At 41.4% G+C, this 21,623-nt stretch overlaps 1 protein-coding gene across 5 annotated transcripts in view; it reads left to right on the forward strand.

Moving 5' to 3' along the window:
• Positions 1-21,623, forward strand: part of ntm (neurotrimin) — a 360,902-nt gene that overhangs the window by 211,722 nt on the left and 127,557 nt on the right. For 2 of the 5 annotated variants that reach the window (XM_066707849.1, XM_066707867.1), the window contains exon 1: positions 8,502-9,912. In XM_066707849.1, coding sequence (XP_066563946.1) covers positions 9,743-9,912 — 170 coding nt within the window. In that variant the 5' untranslated portion in view covers positions 8,502-9,742. Of the gene's footprint in view, positions 1-8,499; positions 9,913-21,623 lie in introns of those variants that run through there. The other 3 variants (XM_066707858.1, XM_066707886.1, XM_066707876.1) reach the window with 3 other exon arrangements.

Genomic DNA, 21,623 nt, shown 5'->3' on the forward strand with positions numbered 1-21,623 from the left:
CCTCAGGGTCCTAAGTGGAAGTCAGAGACATGGGCAACAGCATCTGGAACACATGAAAATGAACTGCACAGTCATTCTCCACAAGCATTTGCTGCCCATGCCTCATTGAGCTTGTGTGTGAAAATGGATTGTGGTTAGAAACAAGTGACATAGGCTTTTCTTTTCTTTTTGAAGCCAGAGGCAGCCCAGTTCCATAAATCAAGAACTTAGCAACTGAAGGAATGGCTGCTGCTAACATCTCTTTGGAAGCATCAATTTCAGATCGGTCTCCCCATGCTTTTATCATGGCTGAGCCCCGCTATAGTTTTCTGTGTTCTCTCCCTATAATGTACAGTGCAGCACAGTACATTTACCATGCTTTAGGATTCTGATGATCTTCCCCATCACAGTTTTTTCGTACTGCTGCTCTTGTGTTCGTCATGAAATTAACAGCCTCGGGAGGCTGGATAACCTTCCAGACCCCTGTTAAAAAAATGCGTATGCAAAGGGGGTTCACATCATCATGAATGCATTTAAGTGCCTCTGTAATGGTCCATGAAAGTGGTGTCTGCATTGCTTTATGGTCCAGGGGCAGTTTACCAGATTTGAAAGCCGCAAATTGCAGGCACATGCTCTACAAAAAAAAACCTGTTTTTTTTTGGGGGGGGGTGGGTATTGGGGGTGAACAGAAGTTAGGAGATTTCTCAGTTGTGGCTTACAGCAGCTCACAGTAGCTTTGGATATAGTAAGTGCATTCCTGCTGCTGCATGATAACCCCAGAAGTGAAAACGGCTGCCGGTGGCCATTCTGCTGTGCTGGTCTTAGGCCCTGAATATCCGCCCATTGTGCTGGTTGCCAGCTGCATTGACCTCTGCTAACAGACATTGCTACGGCAGCACTGAGAATGGCTCCCTGACATTGGAGTGGTTTGTCAGCAAGAATGGTTTTTGGTTTTGCAGAGAACACATTTATAACACACAACCCCTGTGAAGGTGTGTAAATAAATCTACAGGAAGAGAGAAGATAAATGTGAACACACACAGGAGGTGAGAAACTTCTGGAATATTGCACTCAAATGAGTCCTTGCAAAGTTCTAGTTGAAAGTGTGAATGTGCAATGTCAGAACCTGTCCGCTGCGAGTGGAGTAAGAGCACAGGTGGACCTTGGCTAGGCAACAGCCTCCTGGGATGTGCTGCTCTCTCACACTCCAGCCTCTCCACTGCAAAGCCCCAGCTCCCAGGCAGATAGATTTATTCACCTCATTCACAATCAAAGGAATATACAGTGAGGGAAAAAAAGTATTTGATCCCCTGCTGATTTTGTACGTTTGCCCACTGACAAAGAAATGATCAGTCTATAATTTTAATGGTAGGTGTATTTTAACAGTGAGAGACAGAATAACAACAAAACAATCCAGAAAAACGCATTTCAAAAAAGTTATTCAATGATTTGCATGTTAATGAGGGAAATAAGTATTTGATCCCCTATCAATCAGCAAGATTTCTGGCTCCCAGGTGTCTTTTATACAGGTAATGAGCTGAGATTAGGAGCACTCTCTTACAGAAGCTATCAATCAATCAGATTCCAAACTCTCCACCATGGCCAAGACCAAAGAGCTGTCCAAGGATGTCAGGGACAAGATTGTAGACCTACACAAGGCTGGAATGGGCTACAAGACCATCGCCAAGCAGCTTGGTGAGAAGGTGACAACAGTTGGTGCGATTATTCGCAAATGGAAGAAACACAAAATAACTGTCAGTCTCCCTCGGTCTGGGGCTCCATGCAAGATCTCACCTCGTGGAGTTTCAATGATCATGATAATGGTGAGGAATCAGCCCAGAACTACACAGGAGGATCTTGTTAATGATCTCAAGGCAGCTGGGACCATAGTCACCAAGAAAACAATTGGTAACACACTATGTCGTGAAGGACTGAAATCCTGCAGCGCCCGCAAGGTCCCCCTGCTCAAGAAAGCACATGTACAGGCCCGTCTGAAGTTTGCCAATGAACATCTGAATGATTCAGAGGACAACTGGGTGAAAGTGTTGTGGTCAGATGAGACCAAAATCGAGCTCTTTGGCATCAACTCAACTCGCCGTGTTTGGAGGAGGAGGAATGACCCCAAGAACACCATCCCCACCGTCAAACATGGAGGTGGAAACATTATGCTTTGGGGGTGTTTTTCTGCTAAGGGGACAGGACAACTGCACCACATCAAAGGCACGATGGATGGAGCCATGTACCGTCAAATCTTGGGTGAGAACCTTCTTCCATCAGCCAGGGCATTGAAAAAGGGTCGTGGATGGGTATTCCAGCATGACAATGACCCAAAACACACAGCCAAGGCAACAAAGGAGTGACTCAAGAAGAAGCACATTAAGGTCCTGGAGTAGCCTAGCCAGTCTCCAGACCTTAATCCCATAGAAAATCTGTGGAGGGAGCTGAAGGTTCGAGTTGCCAAACGTCAGCCTCGAAACCTTAATGACTTGGATCTGCAAAGAGGAGTGGGACAAAATCCCTCCTGAGATGTGTGCAAAGCTGGTGGCCAACTACAAGAAACGTCTGACCTCTGTGATTGCCAACAAGGGTTTTGCCACCAAGTACTAAGTCGAAGGGGTCAAATACTTATTTCCCTCATTAACACGCAAATCAATTTATAACTTTTTTGAAATGTATTTTTCTGGATTTTTTTGTTGTTATTCTGTCTCTCACTGTTAAAATACACCTACCATTAAAATTATAGACTGATCATTTCTTTGTTAGTGGGCAAACATACAAAATCAGCAGGGGATCAAATACTTTTTTCCCTCACTGTAAATCACAAATTCTCAGTGGATTGGAATTCTGAGGGCTTTTTTTCTACAGTGACCCGTGCCGGTACAGTGACCCACACTGGTACAGAGACCTGTGCTGGTACAGTAACCTGCACTGGTACAGTGACCCACTGGTACAGTAATCCAAACTGGTACAGTGACCCACGCTGGTACAGTAACCTGAACTGGTACAGTGACCCAAGCTGGTACAGAGACCCAAGCTGGTACAGTGACCCAAGCTGGTACTGAGACCCACACTGGTACAGAGACCCACGCTGGTACAGAGACCCGTGCTGGTACAGTGACCCACGCTGGTACAGTGACCCACAGTGGTACAGTAACCCGAACTGGTACAATGACCCACACTGGTACAGAGAACCACGCTGGTGCACAGACCCACACTGGTACAGTGACCCACGCTGGTACTGAGAACCATGCTGGTACAGAGAACCACACTGGTAAAGTGACCCACACTGGTACAGTGACCCACACTGGTAAAGTGACCTCACTGGTGAATTTACTGTAGTTGCATGCTTAATTACTAAATTACCCAATCAGCCTCTGCTGATTTAAGTTAATCAGCTTCAGCCTCTTATGTTACACTATATATATTAATAATAATTAAAAAATGACATTGCAGTGTTCGCTCTTGAAATATTCTGCCGCAGTAGCAGTGGATACTTGGTACAGTATGTAGATACAATATCACACAAGCAGAAATAGAGTGAGGTTTTCACCGATCAGACAGGGAAAGACTAATTTGCACACAAAATGCAAGACTATGCAGTACAGAGATTTAATTGGCTTATATGAGTCTTGGAGCTGATACCGAAGTATATATAAATTGTTATTATCTTCTATTTATTGATTTTATTTTTAATTGAAGCAAGGTCAAGGAGTTTTGATAGCAAGCAGAACACATATAGCCAACACTTTAGTCTAATGAACAACAAATGTGTCTATAGCAATGAGGAAGGCATGGGAAATATGATCATGGCTGAGACTCAGGACTGTGTATTGAGATTTAGTCCAGTTGATTGAGATTTCAATGGCAGGTGAGGATGTGATGTACAATTCTCTTCACTTGAGATGCGATTCTATAATAACACAGCAGAATGGCAACTGTGCTTGGAATCACAGACCGATGCGTTTTCACTCGAGTCTTGTGTCTTCTGTGTATTAATGGATTTTGTGTATTTGCCTCTAAACAAATCAATGGTTTTATGCTGTTTAATTGTCATGTGAAGTGCCATGCACAGGATGGGAAGAGATTTTAATTGAAGCACTGCAGTTCTCCAGTAGCACTGCCAGGACTGGTGTAACAATAGAACAAAAGTGAATCTTATTAAGAGCTTACATTGAACAGAAACAGAGGAATAGGGGGAAGGAAATTCAATGTTTAATATTCTCTGTTCTGGTTCTCTTCATTTTATTCCAGGGACCCTTACCTGTTTCTTTGTGCACTGAAGCAATATGCCAATTGAGATGCAGAGGAATATAAAAAGTGCAAGAAGGCTTTGTAAGGCTCTAGAACAAAGAGAGAGAGAAAGAGAGAGAGAGCGAGAGAGAGAGAGAGAGACCTTTTGGCTTCTTCTGTCTTATAATAAGAAAGGTAGCAACCAGGAGCAGTAATTAACAGAAAATATATTGGTGAGACAGTTTAATATTGAAGTTAAGCACTAAGAGAAAATTGAAAACGGTAATTAAATCAGGTATAAAATGTATATTAACATCCACATATCTAAAATCCATCCTCTAATAATCTGCATGAGCCTTTTGATTGATTTATTTACTGATTTTAATCGGAAAACCACAGAAAAAGCTGCAATATTTTTATTTTCTATGCTTTTTTTTAATTGCTAATTTAATACTCATTAAACTGGGGGGAGAACAGCACTTGCTATAATCGCTTATAATCAGCAGTACTAACAGGCACCAGGAGAGCTTCCCCTCTTTACTTTGTGAGTCACCTCGGTCCTGAGTTGAATACTGTATCACCTGCCATTTAAACTGTGCATCCACCTGCCCCTGGGATTGCCTTGAACACAGCCTGGAGTCAGTCTTGGCAGCAGACCCAAATTTAGTGTGCTTTGAACTTGAGCAGTGTTAGCCCCAGTTAGGTCTGCAGGCGGGGACAACTCTATTTGTCTGTATATGATACACAAAAAGGAGGAAAGGCCTGCAGAATATCTTTGCCTCCCACCACACACGATTAGCAGAAGCTTTCATGATTGCTTTTTAGGATATCAGATCACAATAAGGGTTATATGTGAGAGGTGGCCATTTGGCCCCACCTTGGGCAAGTGGTTTTTGGCAGCTAATCGGTTCTGAATGTCATCCGGCCTTTCTTTGATACAGAGTCAAATTCAGCAAAGTGACTGGCAGCTGCTCGACCACCCATTACTCTTTGTGTAAATGAAGTGCCTCCAATTCTCAGTCACTGCCACGCCGGGGCATAATTGGCCTGTGTGATGCCTGGTGTTCAATCAACGCAATATGAACACACCCCAGCTGCCCACTGCACTGTGCCGCTGTAGATATGGTTTCATCCCAGTGTAATGTCACGCAGCACAGGGTGGGCAGGAAGTTGTTCTTGTCCATTAATCCTCCGAAAGGTCAGATCGCCGGTCCTTGGGCAGAGTGAGTCTGAGGCAGGGTTACCAACTGTCCGTAAATTTAGACAGTTCGTAAAAAAAATCTTAATTTCATCTGGTCCGTAAATCCATAAAAAAGTTTGACTGTCCGTAAAAAAGGCCCATTACTACTACTTCATTCATCGCTAAATTTCTGACTGCCATCAAACTTTCCTCATAGTTACGAAACATTATTTCAACAAAGGTTTAATGAAGAGCGTAGGTAGGTCAATGACAATCAATCGTGTTACCCAATCTGAGGACAAAGTAGGCGGATCCGCCCAAAATGGGGGCATCAATTGCAAAGTGTTCATTATCGGAGGAACGATTTGTTTACATCGGGTAATTCCTGGTTTTAGAAATTCAATGCGCAATGCAGCACAAGGGTCTAGAATTGACCATTGGAGAGGATGTCACTGTGTGTGTCGTGAGCCATGGAGATCCGCCTTTACTAGCCAATCGAAAAAACCCTGTCTCAGGCAGCTGGAATAGATGAGCTGATAAGAGGAGTCGGGTTACAGACACTGAGCCACCCAGAGCCAGAGAGAGAGAGAGAGAGAGAGGCTTTTATAATTCAGATTTTATTGCTATGTATGTGTTATCTATGGATTCAGAACAGCTTCAGCTATGCATGTGTGCATATATTATGTACTTATAATGCAGTATATATTATATAATTATATTATATATTATAAGTGGAAAATGTGCAATAAATTAAAAAAATAAACAATTCGATTTCTTTTTTTTTTTCCAGCAATGGAAAACAGAATCTGATCCAGATTGGGCACCCTTACCCCAGCCAGCCCCCCAAAAACTAATCAGGAATAGTACAAACGCCAACAGGACATCTCTGCACCATAGGGTGTTTATATACATTTTATTTTCACACTTTTATAAGACTAAAATAGGCGTGTCTGTAAAAAATATGGTATGTCAGTAAAAACAGTCCAACTAGTCAGTCATATCAATAAAACCTCAAATGTAAGGTTGGCAAGCCTGGTCTGAGGTCACAGTCTACTTGTGAAATAGCATGGTCAGATTTGATAAGCATTTCGAATTTGTTTCAGGTTAACAGGCTAATTCTGAATGACACAGACAAGCATCTGCTTTTGTAAACCAATTACGGGCAACCACAAGCTGATTTTAACGTTACAACAATATGCAGAGTGGACTGATCAATGTTACCATCTGTTCCCTGCAGAAGACATTACTCATCTACACTGGACTATTTACTGCACAGCAAAACTAAACACACATGTTCAATACTGCAAACTAGCCTTCTTTTATACTGGCTTTTATATATTTAAACTTATATATTGTGTCTGAATATGGAGGGGTGCAAAATAACTGAATAAATACATCCATGTAAAATGTTATTGACAACATTTCAGTTTTAAGAACAGTTAAAGAAATAAACATTATGAAAGTGTATTGGTTTTGTTTGTTCGGTTTTGGTTTTGTAAACTGAATCTGCTATCCTCACCCCCAGAAACACTTTGTATGAGCTACCATTCAGACTGGCATTGTCTTATCTTTGTAGGAGATAGAGATAACATTGTATCTGCAGTGCTAGAGCACTTATATTAGGTTTTGGAACAGAGCCTAGACCACAAAACACCACAGAACACCATTGGGTAATCTCACCAGATATCACTTGAATTAAGTTTTCAGTTATAAAACATATAAATATATAAAACGTGGCATAATATGTATAAAGATGCTCAATTCTCTGAGCCGATCAGCATCCATTACCCCTCAGTACAGTGCTAGGGCTGGTATTTTGTAACATTATTGAATATCTGCTCTGCTAATCAAGGGAGTCAGATACCTCTGTTTGCAAATCAATCTTTACAGGAACCAAACGAAAAATAAAAAGTGTGTGTGTGGGGGGGAATCAAAGTTTAATTAGTCTTTTACAGATCATAATGATCTACAGCTGAGTTACAATTATCTTCCATATTCTTTGTAGTTGTCAGCTGTTTCTAATACTCCTGATGAGCAATTGACTTTGTTTCACAGGCAGCTTGTCATGCTTTTGAACTTAAAAGAGCGCAATGTTCAGCTGATGACTGGCTTGATTATAACCGACTTTTGACTCATCCTAATTCCTGTGAATCCCCACTGAACAGACTTGATTCTTTCTTGTACTGTTAAAGGCCATGACTTATGCCATCATCTCTTAGTGACACACAGAGCTGCGATTTGAACGGAAAAATGCTTTAATTACCATGTCACTTCCACTGACAGGCTCGGCGCTCGGCAGTAGCTGCGCGCTATTATTGTGTTGCTGCTCCCCAGAAGGAATGCTACTATGTTTAATTTCTCAGCGTGTGGGTAAAGGGCTGCTCAGCATACCCACATTTTGAGTAAGCTGGAAAACAAACCGTATGCAGTATTGTCTGGTTGGTAGATGGATATTTCATTAGAGCAGTACACTGTGGCCTACTCCAAAGGGAAGATTGCATGCAATCTACTGTATTTGCAAATACTATATAGATTTTTACGTACATAATTCACATTAAAAAATAGTATTACTACTACTATTTGTATTATTGTTGTTGCTGTTATTTTTTCTACACAGCAATATATTAGCTTGTATGCATGTATGTATATATGCATGATAGTATGAATACAAACACGCACATACATTTATTGATTCATATATACATCATTACATTCAGTCACCTTTCCAGAACCGAATAATTCGATCTGAAGATCTCCTCTGTAGGACTGTACACGCTTGATTTTACGCTTAAAATAGGATTTTTAACATTTGCCCCCATCGGAGTTCATAAATAAATCTGCCGGCTTGGGTGGAATTTCTCAGATTGTTGGATCTCACATTTGGCAATACTGAAGTGATCTTGGAGAGCTTTTGAAATGTGTACCCATCCATCCCTCACAGCATGATGCACTAAGCACATTAAGTTCATTTGCCACATTAGCCAAGATTTAAGATCTCAAATCTTTTGTCAGGGTCTACTTCTATCCTCCATAAAAATGCACCATCCACCAGGGCTGCTGTGTCCCCCTGTCCTGAGCCTGGTTTGAGTGTGTGTGGGAAGGTATGGGAGATGAAGTAATCTTACTTCTCCAGACATAAAACTATGACAGTTAAAGTTGAATCATAATACCTAAAAGTAAAAAGACAATTGAATCCGATGGTTTAGTTGTCCAGCACAATCAATTAGGGTACACAATACATGTTCTGCTCCAGGTGTGACAATTTCTTTGCCATGCACCCCCTTCCTATTTCACATGTCCACTCGCTGTTTGATCTGCACAATCAAGTTTTATTTACATTGGCTGCACATCAGTAGTGGGGATTTTCGCTATATTTATACTGGCTGCATGGCAGAAGTGGATTTAGCTGTAATGTTCTTTGCCCTGTATCCATGCCGCTACTCAGGACTGTTCTTGCTGCCATGACAACACTTTCTAAGTCTATCATACAGCGATGCAGGAGACGGAGGGGTTGGAATGAAGAGAACTCGCATCCTACAGAGAAAACAGAAAAGAAAAAGAGAGAGAAAAAATGCATTCACTTTTACAGACCTTACTGTCCCAAACCAGAGATGACCACAAAACAAAACAAAACAAAAACACACACACACACACACACACACACACACACACACACACATACACACTTTATCTCCCTCTCCATCTCCTTCCATCACACACACACACACACTGCTCCAGTATTGTCTCCGGGGGATGTTGTTCCTCTCTGCTCAATACCGCAGCACCAATCACAACAGCCTTCTCTGTTTTCTGTGGTGCTTCGCGTTTTGGGCAGCTCGTCTGCTGGTTTGTGTCTTTGGGGGTATGCACTCCTTCCACCCCTCACAACTAAACTTCTTGCCAGCGCAGTGTGATTAAGTTGCATTGCTGCTTTAATTGGGCGTTTTTACCCTGCACTCTGCCTTTCCTACTCCACGTTGATACCGGCTGGATAAATGCATGCTAAAACTTCCTACTTCCACAGGAGAGAGAGAGAGAGAGACTGGCTGTAGTGGGTTTCGTGGTTATAGTCCTCGCCTGAGTGTTTGCTGCTGCTGTTGTTTTAATCAATGCGCTCCCAGATCCAGCAACGGCGCGATTGCTGAGGATTTCCACTGCGCAGGACGCATCCCTACTTCTCTCATCCAGATTCAGATGCTTCACCTGGAGTGAACGGGGAGCCGGATTAGATACCTTCTCCCCCCCCCTCCCCCGGTGTGGGAGTTGTAACCCTATGAGTCTGCGCTGACCTGCGGGAATTGGCAACTATCTCCCTGGTTCGCAGGAGCGCAGTCGGTGCCGTTTGCGCGCAGGATGGGTGTTTTGGGGCACTTTGCGCTGTCCTGGCAGGCTCTGGTGGTGCTCTCTCTCAGGCTGCTGTTTCTTGTGCCGGCAGGGGTCCTGGTGCGCAGCGGGGAGTCCCAGGCTGACAACAGGGTGCTGGACAACATCACCATCAGGCAGGGGGACACCGTCATCCTCAGGTAGGACGCATCAGTTTGGATTTGGGGTTGGTTTGTCTCTTGCGTCCGCGTTATGGAATTATTGCAAAAGCTTCCCTAACTAACTATTATTAATAATATTATACAATACTGTTGTTATTATTATTATTATTATTATTATTATTATTATTATTATTATTATTATTATTATTATTGTTCTTGTTGAAGAATGTCGTGTATTTGTAAATAATAACAATGATATCAATAATATTATCAATAATAATAATACATTAACATACCCAGTGCACTTCAACTAGTTTTTTCTGTAACGTTTAACTACCAATTTGGCTTAACGACTTACCTGCATGTTGTTGTCTGTTTCTATTTCCATCCGTTAAATCTCTTAAGTTGTTTTATTATGTATGTTGACTCTGTGTGGCGTTTGAGACGTTTAACTTTTAATACCACAAATATCTCTCTGTTCCACGATTTCCAATGATGCTCTTTTATATATCTAAAAATCCACAGAGAGGTAGTATTTTAGTGAGTGTTTGTATTTGATTTGTATTTTCTCGAGGAAGCACTGTCATATTAAGAGAAGATAGCACAGTATGTACTCGGTGAAGATAGTCTTACTGGAGCTCTCCAAGTGATTGTCGGTGATTTAAGTCTTACATATCCCCAGTGTCTCCTATGGAAAGAGTGTCATTTTAATGTAGCTTTTGTGGCTGTAGAAAGTAAAGACTTACAATGTTTCAACACATAGCCTCTCTTGAGACCTCAAAGCATACATTGAAGGATTTACATCTTCTGTACCCAAGATATAAAATACAACATTTTTTTAAGTAAATAACTCCCTTACCCCGATTAGCATCCTTTACTGCTGGTTGGGAAGTTCCCTGTTCCAGTTTGGCAATTGAAACCTAACCGAGTTGAGAGTGAAGATCCTCCAGTTTCCTGCAACTCTTACCGTGTGGGCACAGAGTCTCCACGGCTCTTACATTGAACATAGACTTTGAACTCGGCAGGGTGGAGACTGTAAATATATTTGTTCATGAAAAAAGAAAATCAAATATTGTTTTAAATGTATTACTAATTAAAAGAAAAAAACAACAACAGTGGAATGATATTATTTTAGGAAATTGGTTCGGCGTGAGCATCATGATTTCCCAAAGCTGAAATGAACATTGAGGTACATCGAAGACAAACACCTGTGCTACCCCAGACACCCCTCTCTCACACTGAACATGGAGCCTGCTCCTTCAATACACACCCGTCCTTCATGAGGCATTGAGCAGGTGTTACCCAGAACTACCATTAGGTGCTCCTTAGGAATGCCCAGATATATTAATTGATTCAAATATACTTGTATATATACTTTTAAAATTATAAGTGAGTTTTGCGTATTGCAGTGCTATGAAACACCCCCCAATACCACTGCTTTAGTCACACACGCACACGCACACACGCAAACAATCCATCTTGGTCCTAAAAGCCAAACCCTCCTTGTGGACTTTTGCCTCACCATAACCCTTACAGTTACTGTCCAAAATACACACAATTGGAGCAGTCTGCACAAGCAGCATTTTGTGTGACAATTTAGCATTGTTTATGTGTGTGTGTGTGTGTGTGTGTGTGTGTGCGTACAAATGCTAATTTTGTCAGACAGTCAGCCTTGAACTCCAGAGTGCATCCCAGCCGCTTGCAGCATTAGCACTTGAGAGTGTCTGATCACAGTGTTCGAGTGGAATGGCCTTTTACCGCACCAGAGTGAAACTGACGATTTAGCTCTGCACACTGTCATTTACTGGCCCTTTACCGCAGAAGCACTTGAGAGGAACTACACAGTTTGCCACCTTTTACGGATTTTCAAATTGCAGGAATAACACACAGTATAAATGCAGTGCAATTGACTTCCACACTAGTGAAGACCACAAAACAGTTATGATGTAAATCTACAAATGAAGTCCAGATGTTCTCAGTTTGGCTCTATTGTGCAATGACTCATGGTACAACTATTTTTGGATATTTCTGTTTGTTTGTTAAATTTTTTCAGTGGGTGGGGTGCTTTAGGGTAAACACCAATGAGCCCTATAATGTGTGAACAGGCATCCACTGGTGCTGTGATGCAGAAGTCAGCATGGAAGATCTTTTTCGGATTTCAAATGTCTGCATTCACAATCCTCCCACCCCCTCTGATGTTCCAGGCATGAAGTTTTAAAGAGTCAAGCCTTTTCCCTCAGATTTTCTTTCTTTCCTGGATTTCAGTGTGGATCTCTTTAAGACATGTTCAGATATATGAAGTATCTAACCGTATTCCTCGGATATTTATTTAAATGTCTTTAAATGTTCAGTAAAACAAAAGTTAAATCTGTGACAAAAGACAAGATTAAAGTGAGATCTTAAAAAAAGATGTTAACATATCAATGCCTTTTTTTTCACTTGGCACCTCATAAAAGAGACGTCATCTGCATTTAGTTAATTTTTAAATCCACATGGCAGAATGCATTGACGTGTCAGGAGTCTGACACTTTATCTCAATATTTTAAATCTGTACATGTTTTACTAAAAATGTGAACAAAAGGAAATTTAAATAAAACTCCTCAGGAAAGTTTGTTTTATTCTCGCTGGATAATAGTTTAAAATAATTTATTCTTATATATTTTTGAAAACCCTAGCCTCTTGTCCTTCTCACTGGAGCTTAGGTTGTCAACATATTCCAGCCTGAACACAGATCCCTATTGCTAATGAAGACAGTCTGGTGTGGTGGCAGCACTAACGCAGATTTCGGGAACGGTGGTTTATGAATGTGTCTATCTGTCTGTCGGTCTGTCAGCCTGTCTGTTTAAAAGAAATGCATGTAGGCACTCCACAGAGAACTTCAGAGATGTGAAAGGTCATCCATTTTCTATAGAAAGTGCTTCAATGGCCTAGAGAACAACTGACGTTTAAGTAATTAAATTGAGATCCTAAATACTAATTAGAAGTCACTGACTGCCCTAATTGCTCAATTTCAGACTTATTAATTTTCTGTACAGGACAAGTGAGTGCAGGTATTTATAGCCACTGGGGTATTAGTCTGTGATAATTAATAATTATTCTATGCATAATCAAGGTACTTAAGTAAGAGTGAATTCATTTAAGAACATGTCTGCTTGGAAAAAGTACCCAAAAAGCCTAACATCTGATAGGTCATCATGGCCGTGCTTAACCAACTCTGTGAGGGAAAGGCCAAACTTCAATTTCCTCCCACTCCCTTTTCATCTTAATTTTACAGTTATAATCCGGTAGGTTTATATATGACCATAGGTTGCAAAAGTAAACAATGTGCTAAACTGCTAGACCTGTAGTTTATAAGCAAATGTGATGTGCTTAATATATGTTTACCTCCATCTGCGGTGTGTACTGATCCCTGTCTGTGATGGGGTGAGCGTGAACATTGCTGCCCTGATTACACACTCGCGTTGTTCACTGGGCCTCCTGGAGCTGCACTCCACTATCACTCCCACCGCACGAGCTCTCCTGCCCTGTAGATCTATATCGATCATTTGAGCAACAGCCACGGTGCCTGCATCATATTTGTACTGACATATTCTCATATATTGCAGGAATGCTTCTGTAAGCACTGGGTGATGACGTGTGGTTATTAGGAGGCAGAACAGGGGTCATCTGTTTATGGCTAATTTTATTTTAACACTAAGGCCAACGTTGCGTATTGTTTAATTATTTTATTTATGTTACAGCATGCATTGGTGAGGGCATTTGTGATTCATATATTTATATTTATTTTTATATAGCCTATATTTTTTTTTGTATACTACTTAGAAGTGTGATTTGTGTTTCTGACATATCTTCTCAGAGTGGTATTCAGGCACCCAGCTTTGTGTTTGCAGGCAGATTCTGCATTTCTTACACACCGAGTTTGATTGAATAACATGGACTGAAGCAAGTTTATTACACTTCTTGAAAAATGAGTCAGTAATGCAGCACTGCATCCACAGACCTTATTCAGCAATAGACCTATCTAGCTGCTTTTGTCCATGTGTTCAAATATTAATATACTGTATTTTATCAGCGCTTGCATCTAGTATCTTTCATCTTCATTTTGTTTATTTGTTTTAGGTTATTTTATTTGTGGTGGATAATATAATAATTTAACACTGCAAACTAGGGAAGTGCATTGTGTGGAATATGCCCTTTAGAGAGCCAAGAGATTAACATATTATATTGCTTGCTTCTCTGCTTTACATAAGAAGGCTGTTTTATGTCTACTTACAGTATTGACTGCATTGCACTTCACTGTGCAGACCTTCTGGAACCTGCTGTCTGAATCACCGGCTTCTTTATTGTTGTTCGAGACAACTGACTGAACTATGAGTGACACCAAGCACGAATGGCTTTATTGTTCTATTGATCTCAGAACAAGAAAAAACAACCCCCCCAAAACAAGGAAACATAATAAGCATCAGTTTGGTGTCGCTCGGTTTCACCTTAACCTGCTGTGTAGGACTGTTTTAATAACACGGACGACTTTTTCATTACCATGAACAGAACTGCCGATTGATTCGGAGAGGTAATGCCACCGGGGCACAGAGAGACAAGCAGGAGAGGAGGGTTATGTACTGAACAGCAGCAGTGTCCATCCCTTTTGTCAGGCAAACGTGTGTAGTTAAAATTGCATTACTGTTCAAATGCAGAGAGCTGACAGGTGTAGGGGTGGGTGTCTTGTTGTGTGTATCAGGAGAGTACCTGTGTGAAGGTGCATTTTGATCACATTATTTTGAAATGTCTTTTTTCCTCTATAGCTGACAACTGAATTAACGAGCAAAGGAGCAGATTTTGAGAGTCTGTGTATGCATGTGTATAATATATGAGTGTGTGTGTTTGTGTGTGTGTGTGTGTTTTGCTAGCAGGGTTTTATCTTCTCTGTGTGATCATCGTGTTGTACATCGTGTTACAGCTTTTATTAGGCCTGATGTTGAGCAGTATTTTAAGCAAAGACCCTGCATTTTTGTTTCTGCATTGTTAGTTTCTTCTCAGAACTCATATTGTCATAAATGGGTCAGACAATATCCTATCTATGATGTACTGTTTGCAGGATGTATCTTTGAAAAACTTACTGCAGTAAATCCTGAGCTGGCATGTTCATTTCTGAATACGTATATCTGTTAACACACATTTGTATGTCTTATCTACAATTTACACTTCCACCTATGTACCGATTGGCAGGGCCTTTAATCCTGATGTAATTGCGACTTGGGAAAAGCACAGCTGTGGTGCATATAAAACTGTATCTGAATTTGAATTCAGTTTGTAGATAGAAATTTCACAGGACAAAAAGAGGAAGGCATTCAATGGTGCAGTTGCACAGAGCAAGAAGGAGAAGAAAGTTGCATGGAAGATGATCGGAGGGATCAGAGGTCACCTTCTGAGATGGTGGTGATGCGTTATTCAATACGGCAACAGGATCTTTAAAAAAAAAATGTATCTATTTTTCCATAAACTATCAGCACAACAATGAATAGCCTACATGTTATCAGCATATCAGGTAGCCTGTCTGGCTGAAGCTGCGAGGCTGGGTAGCCAGGGTAGGTCATTCCTGCAGCACAGATATGAGGCACTCAAGTGAACCGCATGGATCTAAGCTCAGTCAGCTGTTCCCGGCCCCAAATACCGTGCAGAATAAAGCTCTGAAAGATCAGGCCATTGCTCGTTTTTTTGGTTTGTGAACCTCCACTGACGCTGAATTTCAGAGGTACAGACTGGATAAGGGCCTGGGGAGAGTAAATCCTCCTGCTAAAACTACATTTCTAACTTTGGTTAAGGGTACGCTCAAGGTTTTTCAAGCTTTTGTAATTTCGCAGCTTTGTAAGATACAGACAAGGGCAATTTTGTCAATTGTTTGCGGCGCCTTTAGATGGGAAAACACTTCATGCGCTTCTAAAGGAACAATCCTCGGTGGGGACTGGCTCATCGCAGGAATCCTGTGGATATCTGACTGCTGTCAAGTGATGCAGTGTTATGGAGCACTGCACAAGAGCCCTTGTGTGTAGCTGATGGCAACGATCAAGGCGACCAGTGCACCCAACGCAACAGCAAACACAGAGGTTTGTCAGAGCAAGCGACTGTGTGTCGCAGTGCAGGAAAGATGGCATTTGTGTGGGTTTGCGTGCCAGAGTTGCCGTGCATCTTCCAAACGCAGTGGGCTTCGCAGTGGCAGCAGATTGTAAAGACCTTTGCTCTGTGGATCAAGGTCAGTGTTGGGACCAATTGCTTGTGAATTTTAACAGCTGTTTTGCTTGACTTGGAGAAAGATGCTGATCCCGCCCCTTTTCTGGTGGTAATGGTGTTATTAAGACAACTGACATGCTTTGCCCCTAGCTACATAATCTGCTCTCAAAGGTCGGGGGCAGGGGGGTTAAGGCTGATGTTAATGTTGTGAGTCTATGCTGCACATGGGCCAAGATGGAAAAACAAACAAAACACACAGGTGATTTCAAATGTGTTTGCATGTTTTAGGACTCAAATGCTTGATTTTTTATTTGTTATTATTTGATCCAAAATTAGTACCATTGAAAGAAATCTGACTTCCCATCTGCCTATCAATATCTACAGCATGACTACCCATGAGCTCATGGGAGCTGCTGCACGGGAGCTTTCATGTGTGTCTCCTCCAACATGTATACGCCACAGTGTAAATCACAAATTAATAAAAAATAAATAAAAAAATTTAAAGTGCTAAAGAATGGCTTTTCCCTACTGTTGTGTCTGTTTTGAAGCTACAATAAGTGTTTTACAAGTTAAATTTGCCGCTTGTTATTAATAGTAATTGGATGCGCTTCAAGCTTCAAGATCACTAGATATACCTCTGAGGCTGCTGTGAAAGTAATGCTGTAACACGTTGCTGGCTTCTTAATACATCTTCTATTGAAGAGAGGAATGTGTCATTATTGCCTAATATGTTTAGCATGTGTGCAGATTAGGGTTACTGTGGTAGCATATGGTCCAGGAGATTTTCCCTACATGATATGGCAGGTTTTGAAGACAGTTCCGTTAGCAATGTGAAACTCTGCGACCAGAAGCTCTGAAATCCATATACTGATTAATGTGTTTCCATTTTTTAAATGTGTTATTTTATGATTTTTTGTATTCATTTATTTAAACTTCTCAATCGTCAGTTTTAACTCCACACACAAATGATCCAAGTCTTCCTGCTGAACTACGATCCGCATCGCACTGGCAGCAAGCAGTGAAGTCGTGCTCGACCAATAGCCGGCCTACACACACAGCAATTCAGTGTACTGTGAATTGACAAGATAAAGATGGGAAATGTACAGCATGATGATCACTGATGAAGGCCCTTTCCCATGATAGTTGCTCCAGACAGCTAATATTGGGATGTGAGCAGAGGCTAAACGGGCCAAGAGTGCACTGTTTTAAAGAGTGAGGAACAAAAAGTATGCAAACAGCTAAGACAGTTCAATTCTACAAGGGAGCCTTGAGTTTAGTCTCAGAGGCATGTTGTGCAAGTTTTTAGGATCTGTATCCTGGCAACATACAGTAAGAATAGGTGGCATGAAGTACGTTGTAAATGGACATGGGAGTTTCTAGCAGTGGTGTGCACATAGATCCCTTCAAAGATACTGCCCTCCCCATCACAGCTTAAAAAACAAACACAAAAAAACTGTAAAGTGCAATGAAGATTGAAGGTAGCTGTGGAAAATGTTCCTCCCTGACAAGACGGGAAAAGAGTAAACCTCGGCTCAGTGTATATTACTGCGCCTGCAGAGTCATTGTGCGCTGAAAGCCCGTGCACTTTACACAGGGGCCAGCTTCAGCTTTCACAAGGCCTGTGCGCCTGCAGTGATGTACTTAGGAACAGCCTTGATCGGCGGAGAGGTGGGGAGAGTCAGTGACAGCGATAAACAAATAAATCAGCGTTAACCAGACTGTGTGACTCCCAAGGAGACTGGAAGTATATGGTGCCAGCGTGAGAGTGTGGCGTAAAATGAATGAGATTACTGAGGATTTAGTGGGCAGATTTTTCAGTTTAAGTTCTAGGAATGTCAGCTTTCCTAATGACCTTAGGAAAATTGCCTTTTCAAAAACTGGCAAAACAGTAGTTTTTTTTGTAGTTTAGTTTTGATTTTATTTTTATTTTGGTTGGGGCAATGCATGTACTGTAATGTATGTATGTATTGATTGAGTGTGCCTCGCCTGCTCTTTCCGATGTGCATGTGTCCAGGAACAACAATCAGAAAGCAGGATGCGAGGAACAGACGCTATTTAACCAAGTTCACGCAATCAGCCTTGAAGTGTCATGTGTGCCGTGTAATTAAAGGAACAATCATCCACATTCACTGAACCCGTCTGTGTGTTCCTTCAACAATAATAACAGGACGTTACTGCCATTTATTTATGCTGCTTCTAAGAACGTTGTTAACATAATCAATCACTGATGTGCAGAAAGGTAAGACTGTGAAATTCTGAAAAGAGCTTGAGGCTTTGAAACGGTCTCCTTTTTTTTCTGTCTCATATTTAGCCTTTTTGCTGTTGTTTTCCTTTTTTGAATCACCTCACAACACAGTGACTTTATTACTATATATATATATATATATATATATATATATATATATATACACACACACAAACACCATCTGATCTGGGAATTGACTGAAGTTCCCCCCTTCTATTCTTTGGTTAGACTGCTCACGGCAGTCGAATAATTAAGCAGAGAAAGTGATTGTTGATGCTCCTAATGATCGAGTTCTGTTATGTAAGTAGTTAATGGAGTGTTACACTAGGGGGCGCTGCATAAAAGATATTGTCAAGGAGGTGAGGCGAGGCCTGGTGTAAGCAACAACTAATAAGAACAGCACTTGCGTAGGTCTCATAAATAACACAGTGCTCATGAGTTATTGAGGAGTGTAAAGGCCAGACGAACAGGTACTGTAATGACAGCGTGAGAGCTAGGCTGGGCTAGGTTAGAATATAAAACTATGAGAACTTAACCCGTCAGTGTTACCTCTCAAGAATTAACCACAGAAAGAAAATAATTAAGCTCATGTAAATTTAGGCTGCTTTATGTTAAATGCAGACGCAGTATTCATGGCCAGTTTACGTGGCAGATAAAGTCATTAATCTTCCACATGCCACATTCATTTTCATGGTGCCAGAGATGCCGGTCATTCTGCTTGTTCCTAATTATTGTGAGATGTGCACCAGACTTCAGTGTGCTGCTGTGATTCTCAATTATTATTATATACGGATTGGACAGTGTCTCGTGCTTTTTCTTGACATCCTCAAGGAATTTCTGAGCTCCCAGCCTAGTGAGACTCTCAGATCTAATTTATGAACAAAATAATAATAATAATAAAAAACAACATGCTCGAGCTGTCACTGAGGACAGCGTTTAACTTCTCAACTGGCAGTTACTGCAGTGGAGTGATGCAAGGATATATTGCAAGTTATAGAAAATGAATTTAAATACAGTTTCTTTGTGCGCTCCTGTCAAAGAAATGGCTTTGATTTGGATGTTGTAGCAATCATGCCCTCACTGGTTGTGTGGAGGAAATTCTGTGGATTAGTGTGAGGCAGACAGGGCAGAAGGGGTTTCTGGGAAATATGGAATGGGATTGGTCAGAGATTACCCAGAAGTGTTCAATGCCCATCAGATTGTCTAGCAGTCTAGCACCTGATGACTGGTGCTAGACTGGGCAGACTGTTATACCAGGTAGTCAGAATATAAAAGTTTATCTGACATTAATGGGAGTTTGTGCAAAGACTGTCCATCAGCGCTTGGGGCTTTCTTTCAGTCTTGTGGAGTAATAAGTGAAAGGTCACAAGGTATTGAAACCCTACCATGGTATTTTTTAAAGTTTTTTTTTTTCCTTCAGTAAAATTTATTAAACTGCAGCACACCGGAACAATTTTATAGTTCAATACGAGAAAAAAAACAACCCAAAAATCATTGCTGTGAAGCTGGCTTTGAAGTTGCACACATGCTCTGCCAGTTTGATCTCATTCCTTCGCTGTACAAGACTGACATATTGTCATGACCGGAATACAATTTCAAACAGAATATCCTGTTTTATTTTCTTATAGAGAACTGGGGTTCGTGATCTAAAATACCGCCTGCTGTGTATTGTACTTTAAAATACCTTCTTCCTGGTTTTGTTTGCCTGCCAGTCCAATGCCACCACCCAAAAAAATACGATTGGTTGTGAAATTACGTTTTTCTTTCTTTGTGTCAAGCACTGAAGCAAAATGCCACTGCACCTCGCACTGTTACTGCTTTTCAACCTAAGCTCTTCCCCTGTACCGCTGTCATTTTTGTGTGTGGATACTTTTGTTGATTTTGCTTTTATTGGATATATGTATAGCCAGTACAATTATATAGGTTTTATTAATTTTCCTTAATGTGCTCTTCTCATATGTGTGTGTGCAACTACAACCAGCTGCCCGTCTTTGCCTTTGCAATCGAGGCTGTTCAGTCTGCAGGTGAGCGCTTCAGAATCCTTCTAGATCAACTCCATTCATCTCTGATGTTCCCTGAACTTTATATTAAAAGGAAAAACGTTGTACACCTACTTTAATCTTATTTTTGAAGCCTTTATTTACCTCCCACTCCAGATGTAGCCAGAAGGCTGGAGAGGAGGCTAAAATTAACTGAGGGTGGCAGAGAAGAAAGGAGATGGAGAAGAAAAGAGAGCACAGCGGGAGATGAACGTTTTCACAACCTAGGAATAATCGCTGCACCCCCCCCCCCCCCCCAAAGTGTTGTGTGCTGTGCGGTGCTAGAGTCCTCTGCAATATGGCTGTGGTTTGTGTAAACTCTTTACCCTGGAGAGATCAGGCGGGCACACTGATTTGTTTTGACACTGTTGGTGTATTTCAGTGTGGGGGTTAACCCCACTTCTGTTTGACTATGGGTTCATGTTACTCTACATTTGGTTAGCTTAAGGCAAACTGAAATAATGTCATGAATATCAATGCATTGTCTCAGTAAATTATCTTTACCAGTCTCCTTCTTCTGAAAGCTGTAACTGTGTGTTTATGGTGTGTGTGTGTGTGTGTGTGTGTGTGTGTGTGTGTGTGTGTGTGTGTGTGTGTGTGTTGTCCCATTCTGATGCTTTGCACTGCGCTGCACTGGGATATGAACCAGTGTACCTTGTTAAGGTGGATGGAAATGACTACCAGACTCTTTAAACTTTAAAAGGGTTTCTAGGCTCCATTAGATAGATGAAGGGCTGGTGTCGCAGAATCTGCTTAATTGATTTTGCTTGTTTTCACAAAGTAATGCCTGTGCAAACAAGGGGGTTGACAGACAGGAAAGTTAGCTGTGCTTTATTACAGCTATATTTACACTGGGGTTAGAGTTTACCCCAGTGCTCCTTCCTACATTTCTTTACTTTTTTTTTCCTGGGTAGTATTTCATTAATCTCCATTAAACCTGGAAAACCTGGCAGGGGAGGAAAAACAACAACTTTTCTACTGAAGGAATGGATAGCCAAGGGAAGGAAGTGTGACCTGCTGCCTATCCCTAGGGATGCATAGGAGTCCCAGTTCGTCCTGACAAGCAACCCCGGCCACTGCCTTTGGCTGTGTATGATTATTTGGTGCAACAGAGTGTGGCTGCAGATATTTGTCCAGCCCTGAGTATTGCTGGGGACCAAAAAGGTCCCTTGTGGATCTGTGTAACCATTCCTCTTTGTATCCAAACAGTTAGTGTGGTTTCCTTGCCTCCCAAGAGT

The sequence above is a fragment of the Amia ocellicauda genome, chromosome 1, assembly GCF_036373705.1.
Source record: "Amia ocellicauda isolate fAmiCal2 chromosome 1, fAmiCal2.hap1, whole genome shotgun sequence".
Classification (NCBI taxonomy): domain Eukaryota; kingdom Metazoa; phylum Chordata; class Actinopteri; order Amiiformes; family Amiidae; genus Amia; species Amia ocellicauda.